This window comes from Nicotiana sylvestris, chromosome 2 (assembly GCF_000393655.2).
Source record: "Nicotiana sylvestris chromosome 2, ASM39365v2, whole genome shotgun sequence".
Lineage (NCBI taxonomy): Eukaryota > Viridiplantae > Streptophyta > Magnoliopsida > Solanales > Solanaceae > Nicotiana > Nicotiana sylvestris.
The window spans coordinates 84,039,888-84,053,796 of NC_091058.1; the positions used below are offsets into that span (position 1 = coordinate 84,039,888).

The 13,909-nt window shown below is 33.2% G+C and overlaps 2 protein-coding genes across 3 annotated transcripts; both read right to left on the bottom strand.

Moving 5' to 3' along the window:
• Window positions 1-2,962: 2,962 nt before the first annotated feature.
• LOC138885166 (uncharacterized) lies at window positions 2,963-5,951 on the bottom strand. The gene is made up of 6 exons (XM_070166073.1): window positions 5,747-5,951; window positions 5,106-5,310; window positions 4,683-4,929; window positions 4,379-4,565; window positions 3,632-4,242; window positions 2,963-3,406 (listed from the first exon to the last, which is right to left on the bottom strand). Exons 1-6 carry the CDS (start codon window positions 5,949-5,951, stop codon window positions 2,963-2,965), a joined length of 1,899 nt encoding a protein of 632 aa, XP_070022174.1.
• A 3,061-nt stretch (window positions 5,952-9,012) lies between these two features.
• Window positions 9,013-12,757, bottom strand: LOC104245000 (mitogen-activated protein kinase 7-like). Of its 2 annotated transcripts, none has more exons than XM_009800546.2 (3): window positions 12,220-12,757; window positions 11,496-11,922; window positions 9,013-10,083 (listed from the first exon to the last, which is right to left on the bottom strand). In XM_009800546.2, exons 2-3 carry the CDS (start codon window positions 11,916-11,918, stop codon window positions 9,394-9,396), a joined length of 1,113 nt encoding a protein of 370 aa, XP_009798848.1. In that variant the 5' UTR covers window positions 11,919-11,922; window positions 12,220-12,757; the 3' UTR covers window positions 9,013-9,393. The 2 variants fall into 2 exon arrangements, with proteins under 2 accessions (XP_009798848.1, XP_009798838.1); XM_009800536.2 differs by having other exon boundaries at window positions 12,134-12,754.
• Window positions 12,758-13,909: the final 1,152 nt, after the last annotated feature.

Sequence of the window (13,909 nt, forward strand, 5' to 3'; positions counted from 1 at the left end):
CAGTATTATTTACCATTTTTAAATATAAAACAGAGCATGTTGAAGGTGCAGTTGGTCAAGAAAATCTTCCAGCACATGGTGATTTATATACACATTTTTAAGTTGCAGCTGATGAAGACAAAGCAGGTATCATACTGTCATTCAGAGATATTTTCTTGTTGTTTATAAATTTTAACATTCTTGTTAAGTAAGATATGAATTGTGTTACAGTGATAGAAGATATCAATGCACAGTCCCCAATTCACGAAGTGACAGTAGCAACTCAGACAGAACATGTCATTGAGAAACATGACAATGAAGGTGCAGATGCACAGTATGTGGATCTAGGTGATTCAGAAGGATCAGGAGTTGAGAAGAAGGGGGTCACACTAGATGATTTTGAGTTGCTTGACAACTTATCCCAGTTGGTTAAGTTTGGCGAGCTCATACAAGATGATGCAACACCTATGCATCCGGGGAGAACAAGGCATCCGGGAAAGCATGTCAGATCACCATTTATCCCTCTATACAGTTCTGGAGGCAGCAGCTCGGTTGGACCTAAAAATTTCTACCTCAAGCACCCTTTTACTACTATTATTGGTGAAGATGTAGATCCGGAGGTTTTAGATAACTTCAACAAGTGGTTATACCACTGTAGCGACAAAGGTTCAAAGAGGTATGGATGCATAATTTGACACTTGTATTTCAGCATTTATCTTTTACATATCTAATTCAATCTACAATTTTTTTTGACATTTATTTGTTGTTACAGGAGGAAGGCTCCGTTTTCCATAAAGGATAACCAAATTAAGCCTTGGTTAGACCTTGGAGTGGAAAAGGTTGATAAGAAGGAATGGTTCTTTTCCCTGGCTCACCCCGGACAAGTCCTCAATGACTCGGTAAGTATCAAGGAGTCTATTCCCAAGATTTAATTTGTAGATATTTTGTCTTCTATTTTGTAGTTTAATTGAAGTTATGTTATAGATATCTATAATATATGAAGATGACTTGTAGTATAAATTGTAGATATGATGTAGATATGATTGTAACTGCTGTCTTTTTTGTATCTAGTGTAATTGTATTTAGGTTTCAGATTATGTATCATATTTGAAGATTATTTATAGTATAAATTCTATATATATTTTGTGGACAGAATAGTTTGTTGTTGTATTTCCTGTTTGTAGTGTAATTGTAGTTATTTTGTAGTTTATGTAGAACATTACAAGATTAATTATAGTATAAAATGTAGATATAATGTAGACATGATTGTAGATGCTGTGTTACATGTTTGCCCAGTAACTGTAGATAAATTGTAGTTATTTTTAGATTATTTAAAGTTGACTTTGTAGTTTAAATTGTAGAGCTATTTTTAGACATCATTGTAGATTTTTTATTTCTGTTTTGTAGTAAATTGTAGTTATAATGTAGTTTTATGTAGATTATTTAAAGTTGACTTGCTGTTTATATGCCAACTATATTTGGTTGCAACACATTGATATTTTAATGTATTACTTGAGGAAAAGAGGCAAGTATGACCCCAATAACAAGACCAGGTTTACCACAACGGATTGTTTGTTCAAGACCAGGATAGAACAAATTTATGAAAAGTTCATAAATTCACCTCTACAAAAGAAGTATTCGGTTGTTAAACCCCAAGATGTTGTTGTAGAATATATTTTGGGGCATAGACTACTTGCCAATGTTGCATGGGATGAAGTTGACTATGTCATCATACCCGTCAATATTGTAGAAAAATTCAATTGGGTGTTGGTCATTTTCGACATTGCAGACAGGCAACTTTATGCGTATGATTCCATGGTCTCTTCATGCAACCATCAAGTTGTTGAATCCTGTGTCGAAAAGTTTTCTGTTATTATCCCTTTGTATTTGTCATGCACTGGCTTTTATGGGAAGCGTAAAGACATTAACTTCAAGAATACAAAGGCATACATCGAGAAACCTGTTATCGACCCTCTTAACATTCAGTGGATCGTTGGAGAGATTCCACAGCAAAAAGAAGGGTCACTGTAAAAAATCTATTCTCTCTTTCTATGCATTTAATTCTTTTTTTGTTTCTAATCATTTGGTAAATATTTATAAAATTTTGTGTTCTGCAGCGATTGTGGTGTATTTGTTGCTGCCTTTGCGGAGTATGTTAGCCTTGGAGATTTGTCAATTCCCGCAGAAGACCTTTCTGATATTGACCAACATCGTAGACGCTATGGAGCGCTCCTATGGGACTATGCTACAAAGAAGCAGGAAAATGGGTCAATCAGTGAAAGTGAGGTTACACGGATACTAGCAAGGAGGAAGGGTGCACCTGCATTGAATGAGAAAACAAGAGCCCAGAGAAAGAAGAAGTAGTGTCATGTATATGTAATTTAGTTGATGCTAGTTTGTAAGAGAAGTATAGCACACAACTTTATGAACAATTCATTTATGTTTTTATTGTAGCAGACCTTTTGTTTTGTTAATTTCTATCCAGTGTAGTAGTTCACTTGAAAATAACTTGGTGGTTTTATCTCCAGTTGTTTAATATTTACAGCACTTGTTCTTCATTATCTTAAATGTAGTTATTATGTTGTTAGAATACAATTTATCTACAAAAAAATTTCAAATTATCTACAATCTAGAAACACTGAATTTTGAGATTGTATATAATTTTATAGTTGAATATGTATATAATTTGTAGGGAATACCTCCAGTTGTATTTAATTTCTGTATATAACTGTCAGTTCAAGTTAAATTAATTTTTTTAACTTGTAGTTATATTGTAGATAATAAATATTAACTGTTATGTACAGAATGTCAAAAAATGGAGGTAGATGCTTGACACAATACAGAAAAATATGTTAACAAACACAGAAACAAATTGAAATTAACTACATTATGATCTTTAAAAACTTAAACGATTACACACAAAATTCTGTTAACTTGAACACACTAACAATTATTTTGAAATACTATTCTAACTACATGATATTTATTTCTTTTTAGGTGCATTCTTGCAAGATCTTTTGTTATGCCCTTCACCTCCACAGTTGTCACATGACACCTTGTACTTCTTTGACTTTAGTTCATCATATGTTTTGTATCTTTCCTTTTGAGGTCTTCCTGGCTGCCTTTTCTCTCCCGTAGGTGGATTTACTACTTCATCAAATATATGTTGTGACACATTCCATTTACTTTCATCAGGAAGGGGATTTACTGGTATTTCATACATATGCAGTAGGCTCTCCTTTGTGTAATACGGAGAGCAATAGTTTTCATAAGTTTCATTCCTGTGCCTTAAAGCTGCCAAAGCATGCGCACATGGAAGTTCATCAAGTTGGAACTTGCCACAACTACATTTCTTGCTTTCAAGGCACACAATGTACCGCTTCACACCATCTATCACAGTATGGATATGATCTGTTGAAGCACTCACCTATAATTACAAAACAATCAGAAAGAAAAATATTTACAATCATAAAAATAGATTATCCACAATTTATCTACAACTTATCTACAATTTATCTATAAATTATCTACAATCTACAAATTAACTACAATTTGTCTACAAATTAACTACAATTTGTCTACAATTTATCTACAATCTGCAAATACTGTTTATTAAAATATTATTTTTCTGCACCAAATAAACAGATCTTACCCTAAGTTTCTGAGATAATGTTCTGTTGTTCTCCAATTCTTTGTTGAATTTGGACCCAAGGAATGTGAAAGTACCCTTTGCCTTCAATAACTTCTCGTTCGTCCAACGTTCAAGAAGTGTCCTCATATACTCTAATAGGTCAAATATTGACAGCTCTCTTGCATATTTTGTTACAGCATTCAACGACTCTGTAATGTTTGATGTCATAGTCCAAGTTCTATTCACCGTTGCATGTACTCTTGACCATCTATGATAGCCAATATCATAGAGGTATGATTTAACACGCGGGTCTATCTCTTCAATCTTCGACATCCATTCATTAAATTCATCTAGAGTGTATGACCGTGCTGTAGCAAAGTACAATTCATTTAATTTTAGATGACCCTTCTTGAACTTTGCCCTTATATTTGTCCAAATATGCCACATGCAAGAGTAGTGTGGCAAACCCAGATAGACAATTGATGTTGCCTTCAGGATACTCTCATTCCTATCTGAAACAATACACATTGAAGTTCTTTCACCATATGCTTGCTTGAATTGCTTAAAAAGCCACTTCCATGATGCATCGTTTTCCGAATCAACCACAGCATATGCCAAAGGCAATATTGTACCTACATTATTAGTCAAAAAAAAAAATTAACTGACAGCTTTGAAAATACATATAAAAACACAAATACATATAAACTGTAATATATCTACAAAATATCTATAATTTATAAACTGCCTATAAAATAACTACAATTTTACTTGCTGCATCCATTGTGCTTGTTGTAAGCATAATCCCCCTGTAGACTGATTTTAAGAATGTCCCATCAACCGCTACTACTTGTCTACAATATTCCCAATCACTTATTAATGTATAAAGAGCAACAAATGCATATAAGAAGCATTCATCTGCTGTCTTCTTCAATTTAACAACTAAACCAGGATACGTCTTCTCAAGAATATAAAAATATTTTGGTAATTTGTTGTAGGAGTCAGCCGGATGACCTCTCAAAAACTATAAAGCCTTTTCCTTTGCTCTCTATGCTTGCATGTAGCTTAGGTTCACTCCGTGTTGGGACAACATGTCAGTTTGTATATCCTTTGGTGTGTAAACTGTCTTAGGATCACAATACTTTGGAATGATCATGCTACCAACTACAACTGCAGTACATTTGCGCTGTATGAATATATCTTCCATTAAGGTACATGTGTGTTGTCGGTTGAAACTCCTGACCTTGAACATTGCAGGATCATTAATTGATGTTGCCTTGAAGTGCCAATTACAGTTTTCTCCAACGCATATAAGCCAGTAGCTACAAAAAATACATTTATAATACAGGTTATCAATGTAGATGTAACAAAAGGACTGTTTTAACATAAAGTAACACACTATATAATATAACTACTTTTCATCTACAATGTTTGAAAAACACATATCACAAGGAAAATACTGTTTATAATGATCTTTTCACCATTAATATCTTCATACCTTCTGTGTCTCGATCGTTTAACCCTGAATTGGTACTTGTGCATGACAGAATAATGCTTCATTGTAGTTGCAATTGTTTGCTTGTCTTGATACACTTGTCCTTCTTCGATAACACTTTGTGTACCTTCAATTATTATTTCACTTTGATATTCCTCTATGACAGGAGAGGCTGGCATATCAAGTAACTTTATTGTCCCAGACGAACCTGCATAAAAATAAAGATAAATAGTGTCATTACAATTTTGTAGAATCTTTGTAGATAAATTGTAGATGAGAGAAAATTTTGTAGTCAACATTTTTTTCCACATAGATTGTAGTTTAATTGTAGTATAAATGTAGTAATTATGTAGATACCCTTACAAATAATACTACTTTATACATACTTAAACTGATTTGTAGTATATTTGTAGAATTTTTGTAGAAAATTTGTAGATGAAGAGAAAACTTTTGTAGTCAACATTTTTTCAACATAGATTGTAGTTTAATTGTAGTATAAATGTAGTAATTTTGTAGATAATCATGAAAACAATATTGCTTTATACATCCTAAAACCGATGTGTAGTTTATTTGTAGATAAATGTAGGAATTTTATAGATATTACCGTAAAATCAGACTTCCATAGAATTTGAAACATAACAAACCTGCACTTGTGTTCTCATTGGTAATAGTCAATTCCATATTGAAATCTCGTACACTTATACATAACGGATACAATCCTAAGTTTTTATTCTCCTTTTTTGTCTCCATATACACACGAACCCCCATATCGTTCCTAATCTCCATTGGAGGACAATTCTCATTCACAATGTATTTGATTTCTACAATTTTTTCCGAAGTATCAACCATTAATTGCTCTGCAATTGTAGAAATCAACTACTGTAACTTGCAACCTCATCGAGCACAATGCCATCAACTTGAAAATCTTTAAATCTGCCATAGCTAACCCAATTTCCATTTAATTGTAGCATGATTGGGATTTTGGACATGATTGCGTATCGTTGCTAAGGTATTGTTCAATATTTTGTCGCTTTTTTGATTTTTTGGATTAAGAAAAAAAGATGAAGAACAGAGTATCAGCAGAATTGATTTCTACAATTTGACTTGAATTTGTTGAATATTTTGTCGCTTTTTTGATCAGTGGATTGAGGAAAAAATCGACGAACTGAGCTTTTGCAGAACTGATTTCTACAATTTGATTCGAATTTGTTGACGATTTTGTCTTTTTTTGATTTGTGGTTTAAGGAAAAATATCGAAGAACAGAGTTTTTGCAGAAAAGAGTCTATGTAATTTGATTTTAAATTGAAGATAAAGGATTTTCGTTTCAAATTTTGATCTGAAGGTCGCTAAATCAATTAGAATATTTTGTTCCTGATTTGTAGCGCACCTAATTAGTAAGATTCAACTACTAATAATTAGTATTTAATGAATGGTATAATAATTGTAGAAAAAGTGTGAGCATGGCGGGTAAATTAGAAACTATGCACATATTTGGTAATAAAGTTTTATATATGGTATAGGAAGGAAAAAATCCCTATGAAGAAACTAGTGGGCCGGGTTAGCTGGGAATTGGACTGGATCAATCTGGGACCGATAAGGGGAGGAAGGCTGGGCTTTAGAAGGATGTGATTGGAAAAATTGCACTAGCGTCCTATTTGATCGCCCTAATTTAACTTGTACTCATTTTTAAATTCTTTTTAACTTGTACCCACTTTTTAAACAACTTCAAGCCTTTTTCTCTTCTTTCTTCTTCTTATTCTTCGGGTGACAATAATTTTATATGGTGCTTGTGAACATATTTTAAGGTAGTTTATGATATCTTACAGTGTTGAGCTGTTATGGCGCTTTATTTTTACTATTGCTTAGAGTTTCTTCTTCTTCTTTTTCTTAATTGCAAAATGGGTTCGTTTAGATTTATTGTTGTTTTGACAAATTGATGATTGAGGTTTGTTCTTAATGATATTTGGAGGTTACGTTTTAAATTTGAGCTTATTTGGAGTAGATTTAGGTATTAAATCGTATATTGGATTGTTATAATTCGAGAACAAATTTCTGTTTCTGGGCAATTTGCACTTTAGGTCTATTTGGCTTTAAGTGCATGAAAACATTGATTGCATTTCAGGCCTTTTGGCCTTAAGTGGATCTGAAGTGTAATTTTTCACTTCAGACTTATTGGCCTAAGTGTAGGAAAAATGTTTGTTGCACTTCAAACCTTTTGGCCTTAAGTGCATCTGAAGTGCAATTTTTCACTTCAGACTTATTTGATTTAAGTGCATGAAACCATTGGTTGCACTTCAAAACTATTTGGCCTTAAGTGCATTTGAAGTGCAATTTTTTCACTTTAGACTAATTTTTTTTTAACTTCAGATTCAATAAGTCTCAAGCTGATCGTAAAATAGGTAGGCTTGCAATTTTTTTTTTTTTTGCAAAGTGGATATAGGTTCAATTATGACCCCAAAATCGAGTGTAGATGCAAATGCCCCAACGAGGTTCGAGCATTGCTTGGGCCCACAAGACCAGCCCACTAAGGGATCGTATATGTAGGATTGTTTCCCATCGTAATGTATAAACCTTATTTGCTTTCTAACTTTGATGGTGTGGTTGTTACTGTCATTAGTCATGTCCATTTATAAGTAGCTTATTACAAAAATTGGTCAATTCATAAAATATTACTAATATTAATTAAATGTTACCAATATTAGTCAATTAGCTATTTGTAGTAGAAAAAAAATTTAGCTTTCTTTTGAGTGGATGTTATTAGAATATATTAGGTACATCTTAAGGAGTTTGAATCTCAATTTTGGGATGATTTAGTGGAGTTTTGAGGTGATTTGAATTGAAAATTCAAAATAGAAGATAAACATGAAAAAAAATGATATGTGTATCACACAGTACTTCACTTGTGTATCACATATGTATCATATTTGTATCAAATGTATATCACATATGTATCATATTTGTATCAAATGTATATCACATGTATATTCATGTATACCTGATTATGTGATACACGTATCACAGAAGAATTTTTTGAACTCGATTTTAAATACGAATTTTGATACCAAATCAGTCCAAATTACCTCTAATCTTCCTCAAATTTTGTATATTGACTCGTCTATATGTTCTCAATGTATTTTAACCATACCCATTGAAAAAGATCCTTTTTTGCTTAGATTTTTGGAATCTTGTATCTTTTTTTTTTTGTATTTCATCACCTTGTTTGCTACCTCATCCCTGAAAATTTCTTTCGGTCTTCCAATGTTGCTGATCACGCTTAAAAATATGAAAGGAGATCTTTCCCGTGTGATTCTTGGAGAGAAAGAACGTTATTTATTTGAGTTTTTAATTTTTATATGTGCTTGGCTAGTTTTGGTAAGTTTATGATTAATGATTAGAGGTTGGTATGTTAGGACTTATTTGGGACACTTGTGAAAGATTTCCTAATATTTATGGTTTTTAATTACAACTAACTGTCACATTATTCCTGCTCGCTCTTGAAATTTGAGCAGACTAATTTTCATGAGATTTCTAAGTCATTAGAGGCATTAACTACTCTTTAGATTTCGTGATCATTTTAACTTCTAATACATGAACCTGTAACTTCCAAACAAAACATATACGACTCAAATCAGCTTGCTTTAGTAATTCTGTATGTTACATTTAACTACTAATATACTCTAACAATATAAAGATTTTTTACAACGTTTAGTGTATGTTAAACCGTTGTAGTAGGTAACATATTTACTTTTCCTGTTACTAATCCCAACTTTTACCATCAAAATTTGTAGTCATCTTTTATTTGTAGTCATCTTTTAGATAACCTGATAGTATACAGATTATTTCACACCGAGTATTCTCTCTTACCCAATGTTATAATGACAATAATAATGAGGCTAATTACACTCAAGCTGAAAATAAAATGGGAAGCTTAGCCCATAAATTATGTACAGCTTACAAGAAGAAGTCTAGTCCAGGGTCCAAAAACAGGATGAATAGGTTGCCTGATTTAGTCCTCAGATCAACACACACAAAAAAATATTTCCCATCATCACATGATGGAGTAATAATCATAAAATAAAAATGATGAAATGAAGTCTCCAAATTATAACCTAAAGTGATTCTCATATTGATCACCTTGCTGCTCCAAATGATTCCAAGTGCGCAAAACGACTTTAACTGTGTATATTTCTCAAAATACAGAATCAAAAAAGGTTTAACTTACCATTCTTTGCTTAGGTCCTCTACTTTTGTGTGCCAAGCTGATGTGAAAATAGTCTAAGTAGACAGAAACTAGTAAAATGTGTTGATGTAAGCTGCTTCAGGATGGTAATGAAGGATTTCTCTCAGCATCATCTCCCGAATCAATGGTTCTGCCATATTCTCATCGATATCCAAATTGAGAGGAAATTGAGCAGGAAGGTTGCAAGTTGGATCATAAAGACTCGATAGGTACGGGTGATAGAGAGCTTCTGTAACTGTTATTCTCTTAGAGGGATCAAAAACCAGCATTCGCTGCAGTAAATCTATTGCTAAAGGATCAGCCTGAGGGAAGAGAGAAGAAAAGTGTGTTCCTCGAGAAAAAGGTAGTGATCTGATGAATCTTTTAGCCCTTTGGTTATCAATGAAATGAAGATCAGCTTCAGGCTGGCTACCAAGGATATTGAGAATAAGTGTAAGCTGATTGAGGCACTCAGTTCCTGGGAAGAGAGGCTTTCGTCCAAGGATTTCCGCAAAGATACATCCAACAGACCAGACGTCAATGGATGTTCCATAATTGTCACAGCAAAGAAGAAGCTCTGGTGCACGATACCAACGAGTGACTACATATTCAGTCATAAACTGCCCATTGTCTCTGCTAGTCCTAGCCAGTCCAAAGTCACAAATCTTTAACTCACAGTTAGCGTTCACAAGGAGATTCCCAGGTTTCAAGTCCCGGTGGAGAATGTTAGCTGAATGGAGATACTTCAAGCCACGAAGGAGCTATACAATGACAGGAAAAGTTTTTAGTTAGAAATGCATTAGAACGATGAAGAAAAATATCAAGAAAGGTGCAGTAATAATATCAAGCTTGCTTAATGTAAGCATTAGACTTCTGATACACTGATGATTAGTGCCGGCAAGAGAATAGCAATGTCTCTAGTGACTATGGTACTTTCTTCCAGTCATTCGTTTGGTACAAAGAGAGAAGCTATGAAGACAAGGAAGATCTTTATGTATTTCAGGTTTAGAAAGATTAGAAGTTTTAAAACCAATTTATACTACCTTCACTACATATGATAATTTACCATCTTCCTTTTGCGGAAACTGGAATTGTTTCATTCTATAGCCATGAATGCATGATGCACGGTGTGAACCTCAAAAGATACAGATCCAAGACAAGATCTAGCTTTAAAACAGGGTTCATTTAGCAGAAAATATCACCATAGATGCCATATTTTAAACATCATTTGTCTTCCTAGATTTTCTTTTACCTGTACTGAAAAATTAGAACTCAGTTTGAATACTTTCCAGCTTAACTTTATGAAATTATCCTGTAACTTCTCAAAATTCCACAGGGCAAGTGCAAAAGGAGAATAGTTTTCTCAAAAGTAAACATCTATATGACTTCTTAGATTACAATACAAATACGAAAATGTGAATGTTTTATTAACATTATCACTCTTGAACTTGAGATTTCTTAAGTATGAATGAAGATTATGTACAATTAGAAACAGAATTTCCAAGTGCTGTTTCCGATAGAACATTGTAGACCTTTCCAGCATACTTCTTTACCCAAATGAGATGAAAATAAAAATTTGTTCTGACGAATTTTTTCAACGGTGACACCATTCAATTTTAAATACAGCTTTTGTAGTGTATAAATTGCAGAACCAGTAGGAACTACAAGAAGTTTTCAACTAGCAACCTTCATAAGCTCCACCTGAATATGTCCATTACACAAGGCCAAGCTTATTGCACTATATGTTTCATGAAGTTAAAGACATTAAAACAAGATATAGGAGTACGCACGAGTTACTTGTCAGTTGATAACAAAAGGTAGCCAAAGAGGAGAATGATATAGCTAGTTTAGTTTTAGCAACTTGATATCATTTTACTCTCTGCTTGATACAAGTAAAATTGTCAAAAAATGCGAACTTTTTCCTTAGGAAGGTCAATTATTTTTTTCCCTCTCTTTCCCCCTTCATTCCCCCCTCTAGATATCACTGCTATCAGAAAAAACTGAGAATCCTGAATGCAGCCAACAACTAAACATCAAAAAGATAAAAATTCAATCAAGTGCTCACAAACTTACCATAAAAGGGAGAACACGAAAAGTATCTACGAAGTTATTAATGTGGAGTAAAAGCAATAATGACAACAAACAGAAATGAGTTCACAAGCTAAGGCAATACCTGAAAAAGAAAATACTTGCAATGGTCATTAGATAAAGGCTGCGACGACTTAATGATATGATTAAGATCCGTATCCATCAACTCATAAACCAAATAAATATCCTTAAAACTGCTTCTATGAATAGGCATCATGACATCCTTCAAAGCAATCACATTCTCATGCCTTATATGCCGCAAAAGCTTCAATTCTCTCAGTGTTCTCAGCGCATCAATTCTATTCGAAAACACGTTATTGATCTTCTTGATAGCAACTCTCTCATTAGTCTCCCTATTTACTGAGGAACAAACCACACCATAAGCTCCTCTTCCAATAGGTTTAATTGGAATGTATTTTGTGTCAACTTCAAATACAGTTTGCCACATTGTGTAATAGTGTTTCCCTCGAGGCCTAATTCCATTTGGAGGCTCCACTTGAGTTGCCATTTCTCTGTTATTTTGCATATTCAGAACAATGTTAAAAAAAAAAATTCAATCTTTCAATATCTCACAACTATTACAATCTATATATTTAACTCCATCTATATACCACGACACAACAACTTGAATAAAGCAATATGTTATGCATCAATAGCTCAGAAAGCAAAGAATAAGAACAGTAGTAAGCAAAAATAGAGGGAAAAGTGTAGTAGAATATATACTTTGTTCTGTGGCAATTCGATCTTCTTCTGATCCGATTTTCTTTTTGCTGAGATTATTAAATTCAGATATTTGCGCTTTTCTTTACCTTCAATCTTGCACCAATTTCAGAGCAACTTTATTCAACTTTAGCTGTGTAAAAGCATCCGCATCAGCATCAGCATTCCCAAAGAAGTAAACCGAAAGTATCATAAATTCTGAGAATTACAGAAGGATCATGCTCAACCCAAGAAAAGAGTTGCTTCCAATTTTCTCAGGAGCCAAACATGCCCTTCACGCAATCAAAATTTACCAAGATTTTAGGAAACCCAAATAGCTCGTTAACATCTGTGATTAATAGTTTGGTAAGCGTGAACTCAAAGCGATATTAAAATAAATGTTTAGTATATTAAAAAAAGAAAGAAACAGAGGAGGAGGACAATAAGGGGAATTTGAGGGAGGAGAGAGGGACGATTATCTCAAGAACACGACAGCTACCGTATCTGTACAAAACTAGTTCACATTCATGCACAATATAACACTACAATAAAGAACTCAAATTTAATATCGCTAAACTAATATTACTGGCTTCTAATTTCAAGAGCAGCTTTCATTATTTCTTCCTAATCCTCTCTCACAATTTATATAGCACAATTTTCTTTTTCCAGCATTTCAAAATGCCTAACATTTTTATTTCTTAATAAAGCTGCCTTTTTAAAATTATTATAATATTTTTTTAATATTTTACTAATATGATATAAAATTAAGGTCTAACATCATCTCATATTTGTGAAATTTTCATCACTTTTTAAGAATTCAATTACACTATACTATTAAATTCTTAAACTATGATGTGATATTTTCCTTACTAACCAACTCATCAATATTGTGTTGATTTCTGTTTCACGATCACAAACATTAGATGTTGGTCAAATACAATGACACTAAACCAGGTGTATGGTGCATTGTTTAACTTGGGTCAAATGAGTGAGTTGGGTGAGATATTTAAGCCGTTAAGCAACTTTTAACCTAAGTGGAGTCTAATGTCTATCCTTTTGGTTGTTGTAATAATCAAAGTGAAGGGGATATGCTTATGGGAAGATGCCAAATTAAGTTGGAAAAGGGGTTGCTTTGTGGAAAATCAAAGGTCGTGGATCGATGTTTGAACAAAAAGTGGAGAGACATTCCATAATGGGAGAGTGTGTGTGCTTACGATGACGGTGCCTTAAGCTAAGGGGCATTCCGCGGCGAAATGACCCTACTATCCCCCTAGTTGGGGTGTCAATGGTTTGGTTCGGCCGGTTATTTTATAAAATTTGTACCATACCAATTTTTCGGTTATTCTATTATGTATAACCAAAATTAGACTTTTCGAAACCGTCCCAATCATGTCGATTTCTCTTCGTATCGGTACGGTTCGGTTAATTTTCGGTAATTTTTTAATATCATATAAAAATCACCAGTAAAAGTAGAATTGCAATAACATACGTTCTTTTATAGGACTTAGCAAAATTCTCTAGACATTTTTACTGTTTAAAAGGTGATGAATTAAAAAAAAAGATGGCTAGAGTATAGATCCATCAACTATTCTACAACAGCGTAAAAGAAATCAAACAAAGACAAAGAAAATATTAATCACACGAGTTGAAAGATATACCAAGCTGGGATTCATGAATAAAGTCAATCGAAGATTAAATATTCAAAAAGATAATCTAAATTATATGAAAGGAAACATATTCAATACATTGTAGTTTGCTAATCATAATCGCTAGAATACTTTGTGTCTTGCTAATAAAGAT

What these genes read in the sequence shown, in the direction of transcription:
- LOC138885166 (XM_070166073.1), bottom strand. Translation starts at nt 5,951, where the DNA reads ATGGTTGATACTTCGGAAAAAATTGTAGAAATCAAATACATTGTGAAT. An exon ending in AAACGATCGAGACACAGAAG is followed by an intron (nt 4,930 to 5,105) that starts GTATGAAGATAT and finishes TATTTTTTGTAG; the next exon opens with CTACTGGCTTATATGCGTTG. An exon ending in ACATGTTGTCCCAACACGGA is followed by an intron (nt 4,566 to 4,682) that starts GTGAACCTAAGC and finishes ATTCTTGAGAAG; the next exon opens with ACGTATCCTGGTTTAGTTGT.
- LOC104245000 (XM_009800546.2), bottom strand. Translation starts at nt 11,918, where the DNA reads ATGGCAACTCAAGTGGAGCCTCCAAATGGAATTAGGCCTCGAGGGAAA. An exon ending in GCAAGTATTTTCTTTTTCAG is followed by an intron (nt 10,084 to 11,495) that starts GTATTGCCTTAG and finishes GTCATTGTATAG; the next exon opens with CTCCTTCGTGGCTTGAAGTA.